Consider the following 26048-nt stretch of genomic DNA (forward strand, 5'->3'; position numbering starts at 1 on the left):
TTTCAGCTCGGCACTAATAACTAGGCTGTGTAACATGTTGGTCTGTATATATAACTGTAATAACACAAACATAATTGTACTAAGCACGTTACAAATATCTCCTAGTGTTCATAGGCCTATGGTTACAATATTATTGGTCATCTTATCATTATGGTGGCGGTGGCGGTTGTTTTTGTTGTTGTTGTTGTTGTTGTTTGTTGTTTGTTGTTGTTGTTGGACGCAGGACATTAAGGCCACAAGTGCTGCGCCGAATAGTCCCTGCGTTTGCAAATGTGATAAAGTTTTGATTGGCACTGTCAGAGGTAGTGCTCAATTGAATATGTTTATAGGAGTGGCAGATTGAACAATATCTAATATTTTAGTTAACATTTACAAACAAGCCTAAATATTTTCATTTAAAAACAAAATAGTAACTGCTCTCACGTGTGCTGCACATCTGGTGTCTTTATAACTGGAAGCTGCGAAACCAGTTTGCGCTGTTCTGCAACAATGATAATATAATTATCTTGTAAAATTATTACTATTGTGTATTATAGTGATTTACATGCTATAATAATAATACTAATAATACTAATAATACTAATAATAATAATAATAACAATAATAATAACAATAATAATAATGATGATAATAATAATAATAATAATAATAATAATAATAATAATAATCCCTGCAATTCGTTGGCAACCCCCGCCTGCTGCCCAAGGACAACTAGGCTCCAGCACGCCCGTGACCCTTGTGAGGAAAAGCGGATTGGATAATGGATGGATGGATAATAATAATAATAATAATAATAATAATAATAATAATAATAATAATAATAATAATAATAATAATAATAATAATAACATGCCATCAACATGGGTTTTGAGAAGCTTGTAAAAAATGTTTGCATGCTAACTATAACTAAAGTGCATTCAATGAAGTCGGTGTTGCAGTACGGTATTAGTGAATTGACTGTGAAAGTGGAGGCGGAACTCTCAAGTGCACAAATCACGAGGCTCTACGTCGTTAAGTGTGCGAACGCAGCCTGAGTGTGGACGTGGGTAAAAAAAAACGAGGAAAGGGTTGGGCTAACCGAGTCACATATCACAACTTGAGTTGCGCCTCGGTCATAAACCAATTTGTTGGAGAAAAAAGAGCGAAGAAGGTCCTCATGTGTGGCCACCTACAGAGCCGCAAAAGAAAGACTTCTCCGTGCGTCCATTGCTGCTGTGTCTACGCATCATCACGGAAGCATCGGGAGACAAACACGTTGACTTTTGCGCTTTTGGACTGGACCGGTTTGGTTTCGCTGGGAAATGATGGCCACTTACCCAAACCAGGACGATGACGCAATTGCACTGATGATCCACGATAGCAACACCGCGAAGGAGAAAGAGCGACCAAAAGAGGAGCCGGTCCAGGAAAAAGTCGCGGAGAAACCGGATCCGTCTCAGAAGCCTCCGTACTCCTATGTGGCCCTCATCGCCATGGCCATCCGCGAGAGTTCCGAGAAGCGTCTCACACTGTCTGGTATTTACCAGTACATCATCAGTAAGTTTCCATTCTATGAGAAAAACAAAAAGGGCTGGCAGAACAGCATCCGGCACAACCTGAGTCTCAACGAGTGCTTCATCAAGGTTCCGCGGGAGGGTGGCGGAGAAAGGAAGGGCAACTACTGGACGCTTGACCCGGCTTGCGAGGACATGTTCGAGAAGGGCAACTACCGGAGGCGCCGCCGAATGAAGCGACCCTTCAGGCCGCCGCCCACGCACTTCCAGCCCGGGAAGTCTTTGTTCGGAGGGGACGGTTACGGCTACCTGTCCCCACCTAAGTACCTGCAGTCCAGCTTCATGAATAACTCGTGGTCGCTGGGCCAGCCGCCCACGCCGATGCCCTACACTTCCTGTCAGATGGCCAGCGGCAACGTGAGCCCGGTCAAGACTCTGTCCGCCCCCGCCTCCTACAACCCCTACTCGCGGGTGCAGAGCATGGCGCTCCCGGGCATGGTGAACTCTTACAACGGCATGAGCCACCATCACCACCCGGCACACCCGCACCACTCTCAGCAGCTGAGCCCGGCCACCGCCGCGCCTCCCCCGGTCTCATCCGGCAACGGAGCCGGGCTTCAGTTCGCTTGCTCCCGCCAGCCCGCGGAACTGTCCATGATGCACTGCTCGTACTGGGAACACGAGAGCAAACACTCAGCCTTACACACGAGGATTGATATCTAAATGCGATCCGTGTGCAAATAAGAACTCTTCTGAGAGATACTTTGTTGTCCTTTCCTGAGATTTTGATTTTGATGTTTTTTGGACACCGTGTTTGGTTGCAGCCGTGCAGTGGAGGCGCAGATGTTGAGAAACCGGAGTCCGAGTGTAACCAGGGCGCATCAGGTAGCGCAGCATTTGGAATTGGACTGCCTGTGTATGACTTTGTTGTTTCGAAATCTGTGATATTTCCACCGAGAAATGATTGTGGAACTGCAACGATGCGTACGTATCAACTTTACGCAGGGCTTGACCAAAATCCAAGCTAAAATTAGAATTGAATCTCAACTTCAGACTTCTAAAAACTTTGACTGAGCCGCCCTTTCATGGTTGTAAATCCTTAGTTTAAAAATGATTTCTCGTCACTACGACAATTCAGGGTGTTCCATGTTTTCTGTTTTTTCCCCCACATATTAATTTCCAATAACATGAAATAGGCCAGGACCAGGTTTTGCATCATTTTTTTAAATAAATGTGATACTGTATATTGTTTCATTCATCTTGGGGCCATGTTTAATTTTAATTAGCACTTTTCCATATTTTCTAGATTTGTGAATTTCTTAATAAACATGCATTTGATAAAATATTGCAGTGTTCATTAAGCAATATCTTTTCGACATTGAATGTATGGAAATATTTACCCTTTACAAATGTAACAGAAAATAACTCTTCTTGAACTTTACACATCTGTGCAAAATGAATTCAACTGATCATTGATTTTAATTTGCCTATATGCAAATAATAGAACGCGATTCCTCGTCTTTAACTTCAGCTTTCCGTAATAAACTAAACAATAGGACATTGTCAATATAATATAACTCACTTCTATTTAAAATAAAACAAGGCTTTACCCTTGAAACGAGCATATTATTATTCCTTGTAAAATCAGATTAAAGGGAAAATAAATATATTATTGTGCAATTGTTTTTATGGGAACATGCAATTTAAAACAAGTCATGAAACATGCATAATATTTTCCACCCTTTATAATTTTAGAAATACCAATGAAAATCACATTGACGAAGTTATGCATGAAAAAACAAAATCACATCAACCTCAAGAGACGGAAAATACTACAGTGCCACAAAATAATAATAATAATAATAATAATAATAATAATAATAATAATAATAATAATAATGCATTTCTCTTCTATAAGTCCTACTCTCTGCATATATAGTGCGCACGGAGTATCCGTGCAGGGCGACATTCACGCAGACAACTCATGTCCACTGGGTCTATTTTTTGTGTGAGAGTAAAATCACCCACAGGAACACGGCTGTTGTGACAGCAGCATAACAAACTGATATATTGTGCTACAACTTCAAACGCATTGAAGTAGTGATCGTATTTCAATAATAAGAATGTTTGTGTTTGGCACGTCTGTGTTTGAGTTGAACTTTGGGGGACTACACGATAAATACTTGAGGCTCGATATTCAGTTCTAGATGCAAATTTTGTGTACGCTTGGTCGTTGCTTGGAAGAAACTGGATATGTGTAGTTTATTATTTTCTGTTCATGCAGTTCAATAGTAATGAAGTTATGGGCTCACCCCTCTGAGATCACATGAATTTGGCACCCGCATGTTCAAAGTGAAACCCAGCAGTGTTTTCATTCTGAGGCGTAGACACACACTCACATTATTTTTCTCCCTGCGACTGTCCAACACACTTTTAATCCAAGTATGACATCAATACACACACACACACAGACTCCTGTGTGTCTGCTCCAAGGGGAATCTTTATTAAATCTAGGGTGCATGAAGGAATAACAGTGGTCCCTCTGACGTGTTCTTTTTTTTCGTTTAAATGGGTTGTACCATATTAATTTATAGCATCATTTTAAAAAGCATGTCAAAACTTATAGTAGTAATATCAGAAAATAAGGAAGCTAATAGCAACTTTGTAACAGTATGAAAAATGTACGCTTTGGGTACATTTAATGGGGTTTTTTTTAATACAGAAGCATATCAACAATGAAATTTACATCCGATTTTCCTTGCAACAGATTGATTTTCAAATACGTTGTTGTTGTTGTTATTATTATTATTATTATTATTATTATTATTATTATTATTATTATTATTATTATTATTATTGTTGTTGTTGTTGTCACCCACCTGAATGTGAACGGTGCCGTAAATGGCGACCAGTCCAGGGTCTTGTAGCTATTTGGAGATTGATTATTCTTATACGATAATGTGCATGTTGTCACAATATAGCTATGATTCTTTCCCAGTGTTCTGCAAGGACCACCTCCCAACAGCTGAATGCTTTTAATCACTTTTTTTTTTTTTTTTGCAAAAATTGTTCACCATACTATTCCATTATGAATCAAAAAGAAGCGCGTTTAACACGTCTGCAACCAAGGGGGGCATGGACCAGTGTACATTCTATGCTTCCTCACATTTATGTTTTATAAACAAGCAGGAGATAAGGGCGCGTTTGAATGACAAATGTATTCCAAACACCCCTCTTAGAACAACAAATACAAGTGTTTAATATGTTTCAGTGTGAGTGCAACGCGTAATTACGTAAACCATCAGGCACCGACGGGTATCTGAGTTTTTCTAGGGGTGGATATGGTTCACAGTTCACGGCACACGATATTAAATGATGAAACGAAACGACACTTAAGAAACATAAACTTTGACGCACGAAAGGGGTCTATAACTGTAATTAGAATCATGATGTTTTAGCACTGCTCCAACATTTCTGTAGAAGCCACTGAATTCATGAGTAAAACAAAGTTTGATTTTCAATTTTCAGTTCATGACGGGTTTTTTTTGTTGTTGTTTTTTTTTTTATACTTCACACGAAAATGTCCTCTAAAGCTGCACAACTCAAGAGAATAAAGATGCACCCAGCGCCTGTCTAAAATGAGCATGTCGGTGAAGTGTGGTGCATGGCAGGTGTGCATGTGCTCACAGAGGTTGACAGTTCACCCGGGAGGTCTGGAACAATGGGCCTGCATACAGGATGTCTCAGGGGCTAAGGGAGATAAGGCCAGTCGACGTTCATGGCCCCAACACTGGCCTAGATTTGGTCCTGCCTCACACATACTGTGAGTATACACTCTAAAAACAGTTTGGTGAAAAATAACTATTTTTGGGTTAAATTTGATCCAACTGTTGTGTTGAAAAAGGAACCACCCAGACTTGGGTCAATTTGAACCAAAAAATTGGGTTATTCAGTTTTGACCCAACTTTTAGGGTTAAATGGCTCACACCAAATTGGGTTATTCCATTTTGACCCAAAATTAAGGGTTAAATGAACACAATAAAGTGGGTCAAAACGATGCAAAAATGTTGGTTAGTCCACTATTTTATTTATTTATAATGCTAATGATCCTGCCCCTTCCCCAAAGCTGTACTAATAACAACAAGTGAAAGTTTAAAAGAGGTGTCTTTATCTTCAGGCACGCCATTCTTGATGTTGACATAATTTCAACAACAATAACAATAGGGGATGATGGGCAAAAAGAGCTCAATTTAGCAAGGGAGGAAGCAGATTTTACGGCCCACTTATAGGCCTTTATGCATGTGCCATGGTCATGAGGCGGTCAAATTTCATCTCAACCTACTTGGTGATATCGGTATGTTAACAAGGCAAGGAGGTCATTGTTTGTTGCGCGGTCCTCAGTTATAGTTTCATAAAGAATGCATATGTGTCCAGAATTTTGTTCAGCACATTCACGGTGGGAGTGAGAACAAATCTAAATTAAAAAGTAGTGTTTAGAATTGTCTCAAATTCGGATATTTTGTGTCATGGTGCTTTTAGATATGAAATGAATGAATTCGACACCAACGGCAGACTGCAAAGTGGTGTCAGTGACAATCACTCTGATTGGCTGTCAGCCAGGAAATGCAAATCAGTCCATGAGATACATCAATTTGTAAAATGGTATACAATTTATTTCAGTTCCTTAAACCAAGCATTGCTTCCTTGCGGTCTTCACCAGACAACAGTTTGACATGGGCTGTGATGAGTTGTGGGTCAATCTTGAACAGTGTGTTGACATATATTGACCTCTTGAGGAGAGTTGCGCTCAACAGTTTTCAATCTCCAAGCAAGGTAACCAGAACCACTCCGGTAATCATAAAAAAAATGTTCCTGTGGATTACAATAAACACATAAAGTTGATATGGAACATTATTTGGAGAACGCACAGTTCTTGTGAAGTGTCACATCCTACAATGCCGGCATGACTAATGCCTTTTTTTTAACGATTCCAGCACTCGTCCTGTCCAACACACACGCTCATTTACAAGGCAACTCGTTTTCAAAAGATTACTTACTAAGTACTTACCAAAACAGTGTGATAAATGAAGAAATCAAATTGTCAAAAGTGTCGTTGACTTGACCACGATGCTGCATGTGTAGACATATGAACGGTATGTCAGTGGCTGTCATGGCCGGCAGTCATACTTCATTAAAGTATACATCAGGCACCTGTGCATGGGCCTGTAAGGTTGATTTTTGACCCAACATAAAACATTACTGGCATATAACCCAATAAAGAGCTAATTTGAACCAACAATTTTGTTAATTTTTAAGAAATAACCCCGAATGTTGACCCAACAAAAACAATCCAAAAATTGGGTTAGTGAAATAACCCAACTGTTTTTAGAGTGAGATGAACATTTTTTTTAGACTTTACAGTTAGTGCACAAGTCAACCAAACCACTTGTCCGGGTTAATTTGAATGTATTACTTATAGCAAAATATTATTAATAATATTAGAACAATTGCAAAATGTTTGAATGAAACTACACATACCCAATTAAAATACACTGGAAAAAAAATGATGGTTGAATTACTAAATTAAATTTCGTTAGGTACTTGCACAAAATAATCTAATCTGGATCCAGATAAATTGTATAGTCTATTTAAAAAAATCTATCTGGATTCAAATGATTATATTTCATGCAACGACTTGAAGAAATAAAATTGAGTCAGTGATGCAGGAGCATTTATTTCAGTGTATGTTACGTGCACAAATCACATAAAAATATTACATTTGGCACATTCTACAACCAATACAAAAGATGCACGTAAAAATCGCGTGTCTCTTAATTGCTTTCTTGCATACGGCAGGAATTGTTATTCTGCCGTTTGTGAAGCTGTGACGTTATGAAGCATGCAGAGGACAATAAAGTCACACTTGAGTTTTTTTTTAATGTGCAAAATCAGTGAGTGCATTCTAAAACACAAGACTTCAACGGAATCTGACTATATGGTTGAATTTAAAAATATATACTATACTTTGCCTTCTTGCATGCAACTGTTTGCACGCAGTTTATCTTCGTGCAAAATTGGTACATATAGTAAGCCATGTATTAAGATCAACATTATGAATCGACATTCTTTGCAAATAAACATTCATTGTACTTGTACAAGTAGCCTATCCAACACTAGCACAACTCCTTCCTGAATGGCATTGGCTTAATTAAACATGCAGCAATCTTAAATGATTTGCTGCTTACAAAACATAATGTCGTATTGGAGCAGCAAGACAAAAAACTGTCCTGAAGAGTCTACATTCATGCATGAAATTGTTGCCTTTTAGCTGCTTTAACGATATTGTGACCCTGCTTTGGCCATGCATGGACACCGATTACCATCGTTTGAACCAGTCAGCCTATGTGTGTGCGTGTGTGCGAATGGGTGTGTGCGTGTGGGAGTGTGCGAGTGTGTGTGTGTGTGTGTGCGAGTGTGTGTGTTTTACAAATGGGCCTAATAAAACTAACATCACTCATTGAGAATAACTTTCGTGGAATAAGGATGAAAGGATAAAAAACATTTGGAGAGTAATAGCCGCTCGGAAAACGTGCGTATTGAAACATTGTGGGCCATTAGCCCCCAGTAAAACATTTATTTTCTCAAAACAAAACTTTAAATGTGCCGCATTCATTAAATCGGGCATTTGTATTTTATTTATTCATTTATTTATTTCAATTTGTAAAGAGCGTCAAATGCGTCAAGACAAACACGTTGTTTGCGCCTAAATATTTTACACATTTAAACATGAGTGGAAATGAAAAGCTGATCATGCAGCGGACCCCCCCCGTCCCACTCCCCGCCCCATCAACTCCTAAATTTAGACTAACGTGTGGTTTTGTTTGCATGCGTCTTTTCCGCTGAGGGCGCATGAATAACCGTGATTGTATCCTTTGTCGTGCGCTCCTATGACAGATTACAATCAAGACGACAAACAAGGTCAAGTCGCTGTATGGAGCAACGCATTTGACCCCCCAGCACCCCAGCGCCCCTCCCACTCCGTTTCCTTTTGTCTGGCACGCATGCGCTCGCCCTTACTGCACTTGTACCTGCACTCGTTACGGTTGTGGTAGCTTGTATGCTCCACGGAGCACACGCGATGTGACCCGGCCGGTCAAGTCACAAGGTTGTACATTTCCCGTGCACAATTTATTGGCTGACATTCTCTCTTTCTGTTTCAGAATGAAGATCAAGCGTTTCCACATCACCTCATATTGAAAAGGAGAGTGGGGGAGAGGGGGGTTATCACTGTTTTCTATACATCTGCTCCAAACAGGAAAATATGCAAGCATTTCATTCACAGAAAATCCGGCAATTGTTTGAATCAGCACGAGTGCTTCTTTCCGTTCCATTTTGTTGGCGCTCACATATTAAAAGTTTCACTCACACAGTGCATGCCCTCCATATTTCTGGTTCACTTCACCCATGGGGGGATTTCTCTATTTTTTCAAGTGACATCACGTTTTTACTGTGATCCACGTGATGTTTTTACATTACCGCTCATTGATGACGAGACAGCAAGACAATAGCATCGTCTAATACGTCCCTATCAAGCCAAAATAATCAACATTATGTGTGTTTATACTCGCCAAAGTTTGTCAATAGTAAACTTTGAGTTTTATCTTCTGTCTCAAAAGTGTATAAAAAGTCTGGAAATAAACACTGATCAGGACCCAATTTTGAACAGGGAGATGTGCACCACACGAAAGCATCAAGAACCTTTCTGTCAATAAGACGATATGATCACAAAATAATGACATTGTCATTGAACACTTTACAATAATTGGATTTATAAATACAATACAATGAAAATAACATTATAAATAATACACTAAATTATTTATCAGCCGTATGAGTAGAATTTTGGCTCCTTTTTTTGGTTTAAACCACTGTTGCACTTTCTATTTATGTTTTGTAAAATCTGTAATCCACTTTCATTTATAACAAATAAAAAGGGCTGAGGAACATCACTAAATTTGAGCTCATTATCCGGCAAACACGAGGCAAACCCTTGAAGCTGTTATTATTGACATTTTAATAGTGCACCACAAAACAATTAAGAATTAAAAAGAGCGTTTCTGAAGAACTCTGTAAACTGTTCGACACATGTGCAGCCAAACACACAACAACATTTAGATGCTCCACCATTAACCCCCCCCCCCCTTTGTTTCCTTTTTCCCCAAACAAGCAACATACATTTGTGTGGAACTAACATAAAAAACAAATTAATAATTAGTGTTAGTATAAATGTGAGTTTTCTTTTAACTGTGTTTGTTTTTTGTTGGAAGCAACAAACAGTGCAGACAATTGCTTTCTTCACAACATATTTGTATTTAATTATGTATTTATGTATTGTGGCATTTCACCTCCACGCATTGGTGTGCGTGTGTGTGTGCGTGTGCGTGTGCGTGTGCGCGTTTAAAACTTGCCAGCCTGTACATGAAACGGAACAAGCTAGCTTATACTGTGAAGGGAAATGAGATAAAATGCTTCCGCTCTCTTGATTATGAGCTGCAAATTGCTTTGTCGGGATTTAAATGGCATGTGTTTTCCCATCGTGCATTCACTGGCTCTATTTTTAAAACCCTTTCCTCTTTTCTATCCACTAAGAACATCCGCAAGTAGAAGCTATTAGGAGACCGGTTCTGCTGTTAACGTTTCAATTAATCAAGGATGAAGCCACATTCCCATGGGGATAAGAAGGAACACCTGCTGTTCTTAGCTTTATAGTGCAAGGCCATGGTCACACAGGCAAGGGCAGAGAATCGATGCAGCTTGGGCACATGCATCACAATCTACTATTCAGTTGTGAATTCCTGATAAGAATAATACTAGTTTAGTTCCCATTTTCAATATGATATAGTCATGTTTGAGGTCGGGAGGACGTCTATGACATTTTCTTTACGTCACTGTTTTTATTGTTCACAGACGATACTGTATTCAATTACAGAGGTATTAAATATCTTGGCAAGGCCTGCCTTACAATTAAGCAATGTTGTCAGAATTCACTTCAATTCGCCTTTCAAGTTTAATGTGCTTCTTATTACACGCTTGTGTGTGATGATATTAACAGAATGTTAACAAAATGGTTTTCAGGCAATGAGAATGTAATTGGGTTAATCTTGAACCAGCACTTTGTCAAACACCCACCATAGATATTCGTGACTAAATTGTCTCATTGTTTGTGTCAGCATGATTCACTGGTGTTTCGTTGTGGTGAGTTATGGTTCGTTGCCATCATGGTAACAATGAAAGGACATCAATGAATTGAACTTTCATTGAAGAGAGTCACCGCGACTCTGACGATGTTTTTTAAAAGTAACCTTAATGTGCTCTTGAGGACTCTAGTTGTAATTGGTTGATTCGGTATGCAGACCTGTACTGCCCTCTCGTGGTCTAGAAGATAAAGTATTTATGGCTGGATGATATGGTGGATTATTTACATGCGGTCCACGGTTTATGACCCAAATAACCCCAGAATATTTGTAAATCTGAATTCGGAACCTATATATTCATATCAAACCCACTTATAGGCCTTGCGTATAAAAACAATAAATTTGCATGGATTAATGGATTGATCCATCCATCCAACTCTTCCACACCGCTTATCCTGTACAGGGTTGCGGGGAGGTGCTGGAGCCTATCCCAGCTGAGTATGGGCGAAAGGCGAACTACACCCTGAACTGGTTGCCAGCCAGTCGCAGGGCACACACACAGACACAGTCACTGAGTGGGAACCGATCCCAGGCTGCCCGCACACAACTCAAGCGAGTGTACCACTACACTATCAGCGACCCAAACTGTAGTAAAGTGTATCTTTTAAGCGCACTCCCACTACAGACAGGGTGCAGACTAACATTGCTCAAACAACTTTTTATCTGCAGTGGGACTCGATCTACCACACTTTAATTTCCAACCATTCGTCCATCCATTTTCTTGTGCTAATTTGGGGTCGGGTCGCGGGGGCAGCAGTTTTAGCAGGCAAGCCCAGACTACGTTCTCCCCAGCCACTACGTCCAGCTCTTTCGGGGAATACCAAGGTGTTCCTCGACCAGCTGAGAGACACGCTCTCTACAGCCAGTCCTGGGTGTCTCCGGCGGTGGCGTGGATCATGCGTTTGGAGCGGTGGGACACGGAGGGGCGAAACATTGAAAATCCGCCCATTCGTCCAATCGGCTCGGCTAAAACAAATTAACCTTTTTCAATCTTCGCCTCGTGGCAGCCAATCGGCATCGGGGACTACTATGTCACACACAGTGTCCTGTACACTCGGCGGGTCTTGTGTGGAGCGCAAAATGAAGGTAAAGAGTATCGTTGTGGTTTGTGCACATCCCAAGCTACATGACACGGCCAGCTACCACTACCGGGACAAGAAAAAAAACAGACCAGGATTGGAGAACCGTGAGCAAGGAGCTTGTTATACCAGGTATGTTTTTACTTTCCTTTTTTAGTTTTTTAAAGCTGTTGAACTTTTACCAAGACGGCAATATTGTTTGCATTAGCTTTAGCACAGGCTCGGCCACTTGATTGCGATGTCAAAACCTTTTTTTTTGTTTTGACAGTCGTTGCCAGCTACCAAGCAAAGCCGGCTACGGCATTCAGGTTTCAAATGTCCAACGCCAGCGCTTCTTCTTCTTTTCCTTCTTTTTCTTCGTCTCATTCTTCCTCTCCTTCTTCCCTTTCTTTTCTCCTCTGTGCAGCGCACTTCGGTAACTAGTGGTGCGTTTGAAGCTTCAGAGGCAATTTTTGTCATTTGCCCATTTCGCCGAATAGGTTGAGATGAACTTTGGCTGCCTCGCGACCACATTACACGCATGAGGGATGATTGGTGGCACGAACTAAAATCCTCCCTTGCTTAGTCCACCCCTTTTTAAAAACTTGTCCCCCGTCCTCCGTCCCAAACATGGGCGTCCATCCGGGACGGAGGGGCTGACCGTTCCGGCCCTGGGACGGAATGCCCAGCTCTGTTCATTATGCTGTATGTAGGCCTACTGTAATCTTAGTCTACATTACCAGGGATGGGAAGTCCAGAAAGTAAAGACCATGCCACAGTTTGGCCTGAACCACAGGGGAACGAGCTCAGTTGAAGCACCTATGGATCAAGAGAAACGGTGGCAGGGTTTTTACTTTCTGGACCAGAATTTCCCATCTCTGTACATGGTGAACTGGAGTGGTGCGTGAAGGGTAAGAATTCGCCAGAGGGCAGCAAAGTCTACTATTAACAGACATTGTACCTTGATGATCACTCATACATTTGATTAAAGTACAGTAGTACTGCACTGTATTCATAATCGACGTGAGGAATGGCTGAATGGATATTGTGAGATTTAAAAGTAAGATTAGAAGATAAGAAGAGTCGAAACGTGGTAGCGGTTTGACATTTCATTTCGTTATGCTGAAATATAAATTAACTTTTTTTGGTAAAGATTAAGTTGTTAAAACAGTGCGGGATGACACGAATGTGCAAACTATGCATTAGCCACTCACCGGCTAGAAAGAATAACAACAAATGAAAGGAGACCAAGCCTTCACAATAAAAGTCTTTCATACATTTTTTTTTAATTTTTAAATGATAACAAATATTATATAAAAAAATTCTAGGTTATTTTAGCATACAAAATGTTGCTCCATAATTAATCATCCTTACGCTACATGTTGCGTTTTATGAATATTGTGAAGTGTCGTTATTTTTTAAATCACGGTGACCGGAAGTGCAAGTTACTTTCTCGAACTTCGACACAAGGAGGCGGCGGGCGAGCTGACGGAGGAAAAATCACTGGCGGCGGTGGTGTTTCACCTCGGGCTAAAAACAGGAAGCCCGTCCACGGTGCGCAGCTCCCACCTGAGACAGGAGACACCCGGCCAGATGGTTGCCTCTTACTGGGACCTTTTATGCCAGAAACTAGTCTCGTCGTGAACCGTGACGAAGTTTGTTTGCTTGGTACGGCCTTAAACGTCCTCCCAAGAAGGGTGACCCAAGGTAAGTCTACAGTCTACCTTTTCCATGTGCAGTTGTTGCCTCGCTATATCAGTCACGCTGAACCGCTCACCGCTCATCTGGCGACTTTCATACCTGACAAGCTTTCCAGTCAAATGCATCAGTTTGGCATGTCAGGAATGGTCACAGTCAAAATGGGTTTATTTGAATTTATTTAATATACAGTACAAAAGAATGCTCGATCTATGGATCGCGTTTGGGATATGTTCGGATCAAGAATTTCATTCGACATGCTGCCAGGCATTTGGTATACCATAGGGAAAAACAAATGCCAGTTTTTGGCTCGATCCTCCAAATCAATATTATTATTGAACACTAGTTTCTTGGGCTACAGGCAGTCATAGGCTCTTGTAGTCGACTCGTCACCACCTACCCTGTTTATGGTGCCGCTGCTCATGCTAACAGGCGCACAGTTGCAAATCAACTTTATTGCTTTTGCTTTGATTGTTTTAAAGTTTCTTTCCTGAATTTGGCTCTGTCCCTCGATTTGAACAGTTCTTCTTTGTTCTTTTTTGTGACTGTTGAAAGATGCTTTAAGAACCCCTGGATGATTTTAAGTAGTCACATTTGTCAAACTTTCAACTCGTTCTAATAATCTGATCATAATCTAAATCAAGAAAAATAGGATAACGATTACATCATTCCTTTAAGATCAATCTGTTGTTATTGTACCCACAAGAGCCCTTTTAAAGAGGTGACCACCACCCTCTTTAGAAGGTTTACCAATCTGATTGTTGTCTTAGAATATGGCAGTCCACTATCGTATTTAAACTGTGTGCCACAGATACCAGCTGTGTACATCTTTGACAGTTGGAAAGAAAACAAAGGGGATGTGAAACTTTTGTTGATGTTGTCAGCCGTTCTGTCGTAAAATTGCAGTTAGAGGGAGCAGCAGACACATTTGAGAAGTTAATAGGTAAATGAAAAAAATCTGAAGGAAACTAAACTGATCTAAAATGCAAATTGTTTTAATTAATACGTGGGAGCATTTTAATCTGACATGTCAATTGTTTTCTTTGAACACATTTCTCTGGGTTACAGTAGACAAATTCTCTGGAAAAGAAAACACAACCGCCCCCCCCCCCCCCCAAAAAAAAAGATTTAAAAAAAATATTGAAAAATATTAAAAATTGAAAAATGAAATGCAAATCTACAGGTGCCGAACCGCAATTAAGCAGTGGGCCACTGCATTTATTTTCTATTTATTTATAGTGTGTAGATGATTTTAGTGCTTCAAAAGTGCTGTCCAGATTTATATATCATTGTTTCATGAAACATGAATAGTTGAAGTGATGAGTGTTGTAAGGTGTTTTATGTCTTACTGATTTATGTTTACACAAGACCAAGTCAACGTGTTTATTAAGTTAACAATCCTAATTGAAGTAGAGAAATGAACACTTTTTAAAAAAAAAAAAACTTTCATGCACAAATTTTGATAACCTTCATCCTTCATCAGGCTTTAATTCCTTTTTTGGGGGGGGGGGGGTATTCATTCATGTAAAAGAGAGTAACTTTTCAGTGGCTGTCCACTGTGGTGACCACTGTCCCGGAAAGGGTTAATTCATGATTCATTTGCCCTTATGACATTGCTACATGAGATCGGTGGCTATGTTGACCAATCACGGCTGACCTGTTTCCTGAAGCTGAGTCGTGATTGGTCGTTACCTGAGCCCTGAGCAGTTGTGATGTCAATTTCAGTCGACAGAAATGACAAAATGGCCGCCCCATGAGATGGCTAAAAACGGGTGGGTTTTACTGCTGAACTCATATTCCACAAACGCAATATTAATCAGAATGCCATGTTTCAACTAGTGGCCCTGCTGAGAACATATTCTTGAAAAGAAATGTGTTTGAGTTGATTTCTCTTTAGGGGAGCAGAAAACAAGTAATTTCATGAACGCGATTATTTTAGTTATTTGTTTATTTTTATTTTTTTAATTAATCGATTGATTAACGAGTTAGCGGAATTTTAGTCTGCCAAATACCAAAATCAGCACCATCTTTAAATAAAAAACATATTGGTCAGGCTGTAGTTCTTGTTATATGCTACAAGTAGCAATTAATGGTGTTCATTTATGTGAAGACACTGAGCATGGTAATGATTTCTCATAATATTTAGGAAACAGATAAGTGTCAATATGAAACATTTTATTTCTATAAATATCTGCCAGTGTTCACATTTTAAAATGATCACGACTACAACATTTCTGGGAAATAATTCACAATTGTCCCATCATTGGTGAGCTATTTTTCAAATAGGCATGTGGGCTACTCATGTGGCTCTTAGTCGATACATTAATGACCCCAGATATATCAAATCAAATGTATTTATACAACACTTTTCATATAAAAAGAATGCAACTCAAAGTGCTGTCCAGTAAAAATGTCCAAAACACAACATAAAAAGGAGGACCCGCTCCCGCCCTCCCTCCCAACAAACCCAAAGATATATATCCGCCAGTACATCAGCACTCGCACCTACACGCACACACACACCCCCACACACAGACCCCCACACACACACTCCAAACATACACAAAGCACACAACCTGATAAACTTTTTTAAAAAAGACGTGACAAGGCACAGAGGAACCATATGAGGAAAGGGTGCCCAAGGGTACTGTATATATGTTATACAGTATATAATAAAGCCGACTAACCAAAATTATGCCATCTTGTTTTTTTTCTAAAATTGTAGCCTTTGGTATTTGTAAAATATTATGGGAATCAGGTTTTTTTAACACTTCAACAGTCTGGTCTTTGTATTGACATTTTCCTGTTGTTACCGTTAGAGCCTTGTGTAACATCCTCCGAAAGTGCACAGTGAAAGGGAGTTGGGTGAGACATATTCACTTGTCTGAGCATTTCACAATATCTTTAAGATTGCAAGCCCATGCGTTTATTTGCAAGCCAAGCTTTTTAAATGATTATTTTTTTATTTTTTAGAAGTGATCAATAAGAAGGATTATTTATGTGAGCATGACGCACATGAAAATGCGCTAGAAATATGACTGTGAGATAAGAGCAGCCTCTTGGAATTCTCCCCTGCGGTAGCAAATGTACAGCAGGCCAAGACCTGCCAAGGAATGCAAGAGACATGGCAAGAGAAGGAAAGAGGGACTAATGGAGAGACAAGTGCTGCAAGGTATGCTGAAATCAAATTAATTATAAATGAGTTGAGGTTGTGTATACATTTTATTATAAAATTGTAACAAAATCAGGTGATGTGGCTTGCTGCAGGTGCCTTTAGAGAAGTCAATCAAATACTGTACAGCCGTTCCCAAGGCATGTGCCCCCTCCTCATTTGTTGTCCTCTGGCGCTGTGTTCAACCTTTCAAGCATTTTTAGCATGTTTTGGCTGTGAATGTGTAATTATACCACAATTATACAGTATGTGAACAGCACCACTGTTAGGGAATCCACGCCATGGTAAAAAATGTAATTTTCGAGGGCTAAGGGCTGAAACGAGTGCCAAGGGGTAGAATTGGGGTTGACCCTATTGTATTGGTGGCATAAACCTCGTTAAGACCTAAATTCCATAAATTAGCCGCAAAATTGTTTAAGATGCAAAGTTTAAAATGTGTGAGAAAAGTAGTGGCTTGTATTCCAGAAATGATGATACCGTATTTTCCGGACTATATGTCGCGTTATTCTTTTTTTTCATAGTTTGGCCGGGGGTGCGACTTATACTCCAGTGTAACTTATATATGTTTTTTTCTTCTGTATTATGCATTTTATGGCTGGTGCGACTTGTACTCCTGAGCGACGTATAGTCCGGAAAATACGGTAGTCATTTTCTGAGGATATTGGTAGTGATTAGCAGAGATAGGGGTCTCACTCGAGTCACATGACTTGACTCGAGTCAGACTCGAGTTATTACTTTTAGGACTTGCTTGCCAAAAATATGCGAATGACTTGACTTGGGACTTGGTATCTAAGTGACTCGACTTGACTAACTTATTCTATGTTCACACTGGCCGCGATATAACTGTGACGTGCCGTGCCTCACGCTAGTCTAATCGTGGGTGTTCAGTTGTGCATTCGCGTGTCCCTCGCACCACATATATCAGACAAGAGGCGGGGCATTACTTGTTCAAATAAGTGGAAAAGACCCACTTTCTTCATTTCCTAAGCACAATGGACGACATAGCAACCGCTGCTGCTTTATTCGTGTTGTCCCAGCAGCTATACGGAACATTGAGAAGCACACGGTTGTTCTTGAATTCCACAAGTTAATTGTTTTTTGTGTTATTTTTACAGATGTATATGTTGATTGTATTTATAGAAATAGTGTACTCTTTGCAGTAGGATTAGTGAAAAAAAAAAGTATTATTACTCCAACATATATTTCACAGAGCAAGATTTTATGACTTGACTTATGACTTGACTTATGACTGAACCAAGTAATGACTTGATTTGACTTGCCTGAAATTTGGTGGCGACTCGACTTGACTCGCTTTTCTTTTTTTTTTCTTCCTGCAGTGACTTGGGACTTGCTCAAGACTTGATGGTTACGACTTGAGACTTACTTGTGACTTGCACATATGTGACTTGCTCCCACCTCTGGTGATTAGCGCTTTAGCCATAGAGCAATCTACTTTGTCAGCTCCTTCTTGATAGTCACATGTGATACCTGTCTATGAAGCATTGATTGTACAGTCTATGGTCATGGTGACATCCTGAATGACTCCAAGACCCATAGACTATGTCACTATGACAACGCAGTGCAATCACTGCACAGTACACGCTTGCCCCCACCAGCACACACTTGTTTCAACCTCCAACCGCTGTTTTGCCAGCATGTTACATGCATCGAGTTTGTCTCCTTGATTCTTGTTTCAACGTTCCACATGTCCATTACGGTGATTAATAATTAGACGTGGGAGAAATAATACATTCTTAGATGCATTGCAATACACGTATAAATAACTGATCAATGTATACCCTTTAATAATTAATTATTAAGTAGCGTACTGCTACAGAATGCAAAAAGCTGAAGTCGGAAGTTCAACTGCTGCCTGATGGTAGAGCACAAAACAGCACTGTGGCAACAGAGCAAGCTATGTGAGTGATTAACTCTCGTATTAACTTTGGGTAAATAAAAACTGATGTGACTGAGACATGTAGCATGAATTGCTCGCTTGTGACTTTGCCACAGCCAGAGGCGTCTCTTCATAGCGCCTCTCGCTAGCACAGTGGATGCATGTTTAAGCCTGCCTACAGCATCATGCAACGCAAAACCACCTAAACTTGCGATTAGTAATTATACAACCATAATTATCGATCAGATAAACATTGTGGTGATTTTAGGAATTGTGATGTCATACCATTAAATCCGATAACCAAAAAATATATATGAAAAAAATCCAAGTAAGAAGATGAAACTCGAATGATGGCATACTTTGCTGTTGGCGCGCTTCTTTCTAATGAATCGGCTAGTCGTAAACTCTTCTCTGATCTTGCTCACCGTCTTTCGTAACAAACTTGTTTCTTCTGAATACGGCCTGACGCAAATGTGCATTGAGCCAACATGGCATTGATGGTGTGGGATTTCTTCACTGTTTAGAGGACGACATTTCATGTGCTATGTGCAACAAATATTCTGCCAAGATTCCACAAGGAGGAATAACAAACCAACAAGCTTCAACACAACAAATCTTATCAGCCACTACTGAAAACGTTGTCATTGCTACGACACATTTCAAAAGTGCAAAAATTTTGCCAGAAATGGAAGATTAAAACAATTTGTGATTTCATTGTCGAAATGATGGACGCTTGATGACCAACCCTTTACCATCGTTGAGGGCACTGGCTTTCATCGGCAAATAAACATCACGCTATGGTTTGTACACCCGAGCCGCCGCTTTTTTTCAGTGGTGTTTTTGCCAGCAAAATACAAAGTTACAGACTCTTGCAGACACGGATTGATGGAAATAAGGACACAAGCTTTGTTACTAGAGGTGTAACGGTATACGTGGGTGTATTAATACGTTTCGGTACGGAATGTTCGGTTCGGTCCACTTGCGTACCGTTTCTGATCAGTTTTTATTATTAGCGCGGGCTTACGTGTAAGTAGGCGAGTTTTCACACGGACACTATTGAGTGTTACACACGTACGAGAGTGGGGGCACAGATGAGGAGCCAGTACGCATGGATAAATGGCATTATTATGGTATACGCAAACAAGGCAGAGCCCGAAGGTCCCCCTGTGCACTGTGGTCTCCTGTTTGGGAACATTTTGGCTTTCCTGTTAAAATCGCAGATGGGGAAAGGTACCTGGATAAGTCCCAAAGTTGTGTGCCGACATTGCTACATGGAGATCGGCGCCTATGTTGCAGGTAGCATGTCTAACATAATAACGCATTTAAAACGGCATCATCCGACTTTGAATGTTTCTTCCACGAGGAAGAAAGCAGTCTTCTTAGCCAAAAACCTCAAACCTAAATAGCGAGATTTATCATATGCTGTTGAACATTCAAAGATTTCAATGCTTAAAAAGTGTATAAAATGTCGTAAAGACTTCTTAAAGTTACTGTATTTTTTCATTATGAAAAGAGTTTTAATATGGTTAGCAATAATCGTAACTATTATTGTATGTATTCTTTTCATTACAAAAAGTGTATACATGTACTGTAATGACAACTTGTCTTTAAAGGGAGGTCAACGCAAACAGATTTTTTTCAAGAATATGTTCTATGCAAGCCCACTAGTTGAAACAAGGCATTCTGATAAATATTGTGTTTGTGGAATAAGTGTTAATCCACTCGTTTTTAGCAATTTCTGGGGGCAGCCATTTTCTCTTCTGTCGACTGAAAATGACATCACAACTGCTCACAGCGACCAATCACGGCTCAGATTCAGAAAACAGGTCAGCCGTGATTGGTCGTTGTGAGCAGTTGTAATGTCATTTTCAGTCGACAAAAGACAAAATGGCCGCCCCCAGAGATGGCTAAAACTGAGTGCCTTTTGCTGCTTAATTTATATTCCACAAACGCAAAATTAATCAGAATGCCGTATTTCAACTAGTGGGCCTGCTGGGAACACATTCTTGAAAAAATATGTTTGGGTTGACTTCCGCTTTAACTTGAATACTTAGATGTGTCATAGGCTGTTGCTGCTGAGTGTTCAAAGATTTCAGTGTCTTAATAATTTACAAAATTAAGATATCTTTATTGTTAGTGTATTTTTTTTTTTAAACGTTTTTTTTCAGTTCCAAAAGTATACCCAAACAAAGCTTCCAAGAAGCCGAACCGAACTCAAATGTGATTCCGTGACCGTTACACCCCTATTCATTACTGATTTATGGACGTGAGATGTTAGTCTTGCTAGCTTTGCTAGCTTGCTAGGAGAACTTCAAACTATACACGGCTGTGCTGCATAGAATGTATTTATTTTTTTATAATTCACATTAGGAATCCTTACCCAATATTTAGTGGACTCTTAGAAGCCTATATTCTTTAATTTTGTACCTCCCATGTGCATCCAGTAGAGTGACTTGGAGTAGTTATTTCAGTGAAGTCAAAGAATGTAAAAAGTCATTTGGCATTAATTTACTGTATCTAAATTATCCAGTTAAATATAATTATATACCACCTCCATATTTCCTAAAATTGGAAATAAACCCAAGCAAAACATTGTTGTATTTTAAATATCTTCCCCATCAGCTGCTGTTTACTTAAATCTATGAAGTATTTATTCTAAAAAAAAAAACATTTGAACCATCGCATCTCGTCGCTTATGTGTTTCTGATGTTCAGGATCATGGGTAAGATGGAGCCTATCCTAACTGACTATGGGCGAAAGGCAGACTACACCCCAGATTAATCGCTAGTCAGTTTTAGGGCACAATTTCATATTACTATACAGTACTTGCTCTAGTGGCCAAGGACTTTTTTCACTCGTAAATAGACCGTACCAGGCGTCTAATTCTTGTGTTGAGGATGGAGCTTGACCCTGCCTTTGTGTTATAATGGGAGTGGAATGTGGAACTATTTTACATTAGCAGTTTCTTTTAGCGTGTTGTTTTGCCAATCAATAATGCAGTTAGAGGCGGAAGTAAATGATTTAACACAGTCTCCTATCAGTTTGATATACACTTCTGAGGCTGCTTCAAGTTCAACATGCCAATTACACGTAAAAAATGCATCAATTACATGCTACGGCTGCGAATAAGTTATTTTTAAAATGTAAATACATTTTTTTACCATAAATTGACTATGATTCAGTCACTGATTTGGTTCATAACATGTCAGAAAATAGAGGAAAAATATTGATACTTTTTTTTTTGTCTCATTTTGAGTAAACACAAGAGATAATCCGTCTGTTTTCGTAAACAGAAGAGATGCACCTGTCTTTGAGAAATTCTCTGCACCGAATTGACGCGTATGACAGCAATGTCCGCCTCAAGTGTTGATGGTCAATGTGTGGTTCACATTAGTTCTCGTAGCTACTGGTCGCTTTCTCCATCAATGCACGAGTCTCTAATTACACTTCATCAGCCAGCTTGAAACATGGCTGGCTCAGCCCAGGGCCTAACACAGCCACCCACACCCTGTACTTAACTTTAGGGATTTAACTAATGATTATTGTAATAATCAATGAATGTATTCATTATTTTTTTTACGTAATCTATGAATCTGATTTTTCTGACTGTTTTAATTTAATTTCCATCTTTATATTAAAAAACATGGCCTTTATTTCAACTTGACAGTGCAGAAAATGCACAAATTGATTATGATGTAGTTTACTGATTTAGTACATAACACGTCAGAAAATAGGCAAAAATGTCGATCAAACACAAGTCTGCTTTCATGAAGAACTACAGAAATTGGAGAATACCGTAGAAAAGCTGAAATTCTGAGGATTTGGACAATTTTAAATATCTAAACGAGGAATCGATTACGATAATCGATGTAATATGAATGCTGGTACAAAAATCTGTTTGTTTTTTTTAAAATCCGAATTGAGCATTAAAACCTGCTGTGTGAACCTATCCTGAATCACCACATTTGAATTAAACAGTGACAAACCAGTAAAATTCAGATTAAATAGTTGATGTTCGTAATACTAAATGTTACTTGAAGCACTGTTGTATTCAATTACATTTTTTGCACTTGCCTAGAAAAAAAGTTGATCCCACCACATTTTTTATTCTTTCTCAACTGTACCATATATTGTAAATGTAGACTTGAATGCACATCACAGTCATGTTGCAATGAACAAAAACAACCTCACTTCACTAAAGCAGCAGACAGTGCCCTGTACAGAACAGCAACTGTTTAGCAATTTAAAGTCACTGTGTGTCTGTCAATGTTAACAATAGTCATTATGGCCGGAAGGTTTAGTCTTTGTGTGATCTGGCGCAGGTGTGAGTGCTCAGTGAGACCTTTGCTCAGCAAGGCAGTAGAAATTGACAGTAGAAATTATGTGTGTGCATTTGTGTGCCAGCACTCTACACTAACTTTTCCACTGGTAGCACTGGTGGAACCAGCTCATGATTTGGTCACACTCTTGTTTTTTCTGGGATGGGGTAATGATGCTGATGACTCGTTATTTGGCATATCCTATTTTTCAGTGAGGATTGACAGTGACTTGGGTATATTTGCAAAATAAATGTTAGCGTGGATATGAAAAGTAGTGTCTGACCTCATGTTGTTTTTTTGCCGAGCAATGTTATTTCCGAGTGTTTTTGAATGCATCACGCGACTCACGGGACGGGAGGCGGTGAGCGCGAGAGCAGTTGGAACAGCGGACGTTATGCTACTGAGAGAGGAGTTAATCTGTGTGTTTGTTGTTGAACTGTTTTGGCGTCAGCTATGGTCCACAGTTGCTATGTTTGTGATTTATAATAAATGGTGAGATAAACAACTAACATCTGACGTTGTGGGTGGGGCATACAGCAGCCGGATTTAGCACGATGTCATGAAAGGGGCGTGGCAAATACATGGAGAGAGGCGGCGTTTTAGTGAACCGGGCGTTTTACGTCTGAGTTACAATAATAGATATTTCATAAGAAATTATGTCACCATTATGCCAAAGGTACGATATAACCATACATAGCTGTATACCTATAGATGACTGTGGAAATCTTAAAAAATAGCATGATATGGCCCCTTTAAGTAGACACAGTATATTGCTCCATCTTCTGATTGAATCTGTGATCGAGTGTTGTTTTTCACAAACGTGCTAAACGCTGATCAACCCCAAAGATGCTGATTGTGTAAAGCCTAGTTTTGATGTAGTTTTCTCTAGTAAATTACATCATTCTCTCAGTGCAACGTTGTAAATGGATATGGCACATGAAGAGAAAAGCAATCTGCCAACATCAGACAACTTGCCGATGATTTTTGCCGATGTTAGAAGAGCTACAGTCGTCCGATAATCAGCCTGCCATTTAATCGTTCGGGCCCACACCCATAAGAATGGTTCTTATTTTGACCGTAGTGGGGTTTTGTTGCTTTCACATTCCACGAATCTCATTTACTGCATACTTTTTGTTTGGGTAATTTCAAGATGTTATTCAAAAGGCGGCCTGACTCTTAAGCCGAGGAACACACTATACATGGTCAACTCAGATTTATTAGCTCTGAGTGTTTAGCCTCATTTGAACTGAGCAGTATAGTTCAATTTGGTGCTGCATGCAAAGAAACATGTTTTTGGAATGTGGGAGGAACCCGAAGAAAATGCACGCAAGCATGGGGAGAACATTTAAACCCCACACAGGAAGTGAAGCCCAGATTCAAACCTGCAAACAAAAAGTGGCATTCAAAAACAGTTTTGTTGATGATTCAAAGCTGTGTTTCTCGTTTAACTACTGTGAACAATGTACTGTCATGGCTATTTACTTTGTTGGCAAATTATACTCTCTAGTATGGTATGCTGTATTTGACCTAAGTGTTTATCGTATCATATTAGTGATCACAGTAATCACACACAGTTACATACATGTGATTAGTGAGTTACTCCTAATGTCCAGGGAACAGATTATAGCTCAGGTGCCTTGTTCAAGGGCACCAGAATGGTAGGAAATGCAAGTGGTGCCTTCTCTTCTTTTGGACTATCTCGCCAGGTGGACCACACTTCACTCTTGTCACTCAGACACATTAATCACTTAGCCATCTCTGTACTGGATGGATGGATGGATAGATGACAGATGAATACTTTATTCATCCACAAGGGGAAAAAAAAAACTGACAGGTTACTCTACTGGCTTTGCGTGGATATGAAAGTTGTAGGTTCTGCAAGAGTACAAAGATTTGAAACAAGAAGTTCCCTCCAGAGATTGGCTCATGTAACCAGTCAGGGCGCCCAAAAATGTTGAAAATGAAAGCTCTTACGCCAAAGCTTAGTGTAGTCATGAAGTTGCTTGTGAGAATGAAGGGTCAAAATAATCCAGTGGCTAATCCACATTGCCAATGTTATTCCAAATAGAGGCGATATTGACAGACAAAAAAAAAAAGGGTTTTTATGAAAGCCTGTGCATAACTTGGATGATGATGAGTCTCTGAGTCATTTTAGGGTTTAGCATTCCAAACATTCCTTCTCCTGAAGATAAGTGCAGTAATGGAAGAATGTGGAAGAGAGGGGAGGGGCGTATTGGGGGCAGACGTCATATCAAAGTCTGGGCCCCGTTGTAGTGACTGCACAATGATAAGGGGACTCTGAGGATGACAAGTATTCCTTCGGCCAGGGGTCGGTCACCACTACATGATCAGGATCGATATCAGGCTTCTGTAGATTTGGCTGATGAGGTGATCAACCGGAGTTGGTGATCCCGGCATTAGACCTTCGAGACGGGCCAGCGTGTTGCAGTAGCATCATCCCTTTTGCGTCAGAACTACCAATTGATGCACACATGGTGGTCTAACACCTTTGTGTGCTGGAAACTATTTTCCTTTTATTGCCAATTCTCACAATTAGCATAACTTCATTGCAGTGCCCTTGCGGCAATACCCCCAACAAAATGGTGCAATCAATTTGACTAACATGGTGGTGTGAAGATAAGATAAATTGAACCCATTGTTAAATTGGCATCTGCCTAAAACCTCACTAACTGACCCGAAGTAGAGAAAGGTGCTGTTGGTTGTCGCTTTAGCAAAATTCTGAAAGTTAAAAGAAACACACACTTTTGATGATGTGATGCTTTCATCGCGTCCTTTCAAAGAGTTAAACATTTTGCCCGAGATTTTATCACCGTCTAAAACAGCTCACTTCCTGGCCAACCCAAGTGTGGTTTCACTGTAGTTGTATATGCACCCCACACTTAAACTCAAATAAATGTTTTAGTTCTGTATCGACAAATAGTTGACTTTCAAACATTCACCACAGTTCTTTATGTAACCGCTGCCTTTCACAATCTGCTAAACGAGATAGAGCATCTAAACCACTGAAGAAAAACAGGAAGTTGGGCGACTTTAGCTGGAGTCGCCGTGTTTCGTGTCATCGTTGTACTGCCTTGCTTGCTCTGTTGTTTTTCTACACAGTTGTTTACCATATCACTCACTTCACATCTTGCTCTCA

The 26048-nt window shown here is 39.9% G+C and overlaps 2 protein-coding genes across 3 annotated transcripts in view; both read left to right on the forward strand.

The window, feature by feature from the left end:
• Positions 1 to 1063: 1063 nt before the first annotated feature.
• On the forward strand, positions 1064 to 2751 carry foxl2a (forkhead box L2a). The gene has a single exon (XM_086036284.1). It carries the CDS (start codon positions 1302 to 1304, stop codon positions 2214 to 2216), a length of 915 nt encoding a protein of 304 aa, XP_085892410.1. The 5' UTR covers positions 1064 to 1301; the 3' UTR covers positions 2217 to 2751.
• A 9162-nt stretch (positions 2752 to 11913) lies between these two features.
• The window catches only part of pik3cb (phosphatidylinositol-4,5-bisphosphate 3-kinase, catalytic subunit beta), a 54246-nt gene continuing 40111 nt past the window's right edge, over positions 11914 to 26048 (forward strand). The window contains exon 1 of one of the 2 annotated variants that reach the window (XM_086035940.1): positions 11914 to 11958. The gene's annotated coding sequence lies outside the window, so the exon portion shown is untranslated. Of the gene's footprint in view, positions 11959 to 13276; positions 13513 to 26048 lie in introns of those variants that run through there. The other variant, XM_086035939.1, reaches the window with a different exon arrangement.

The sequence above is a fragment of the Filicampus tigris genome, chromosome 7 (genome assembly GCF_054856515.1).
Source record: "Filicampus tigris isolate MCC_2025a chromosome 7, RoL_Ftig_1.0, whole genome shotgun sequence".
NCBI lineage: Eukaryota > Metazoa > Chordata > Actinopteri > Syngnathiformes > Syngnathidae > Filicampus > Filicampus tigris.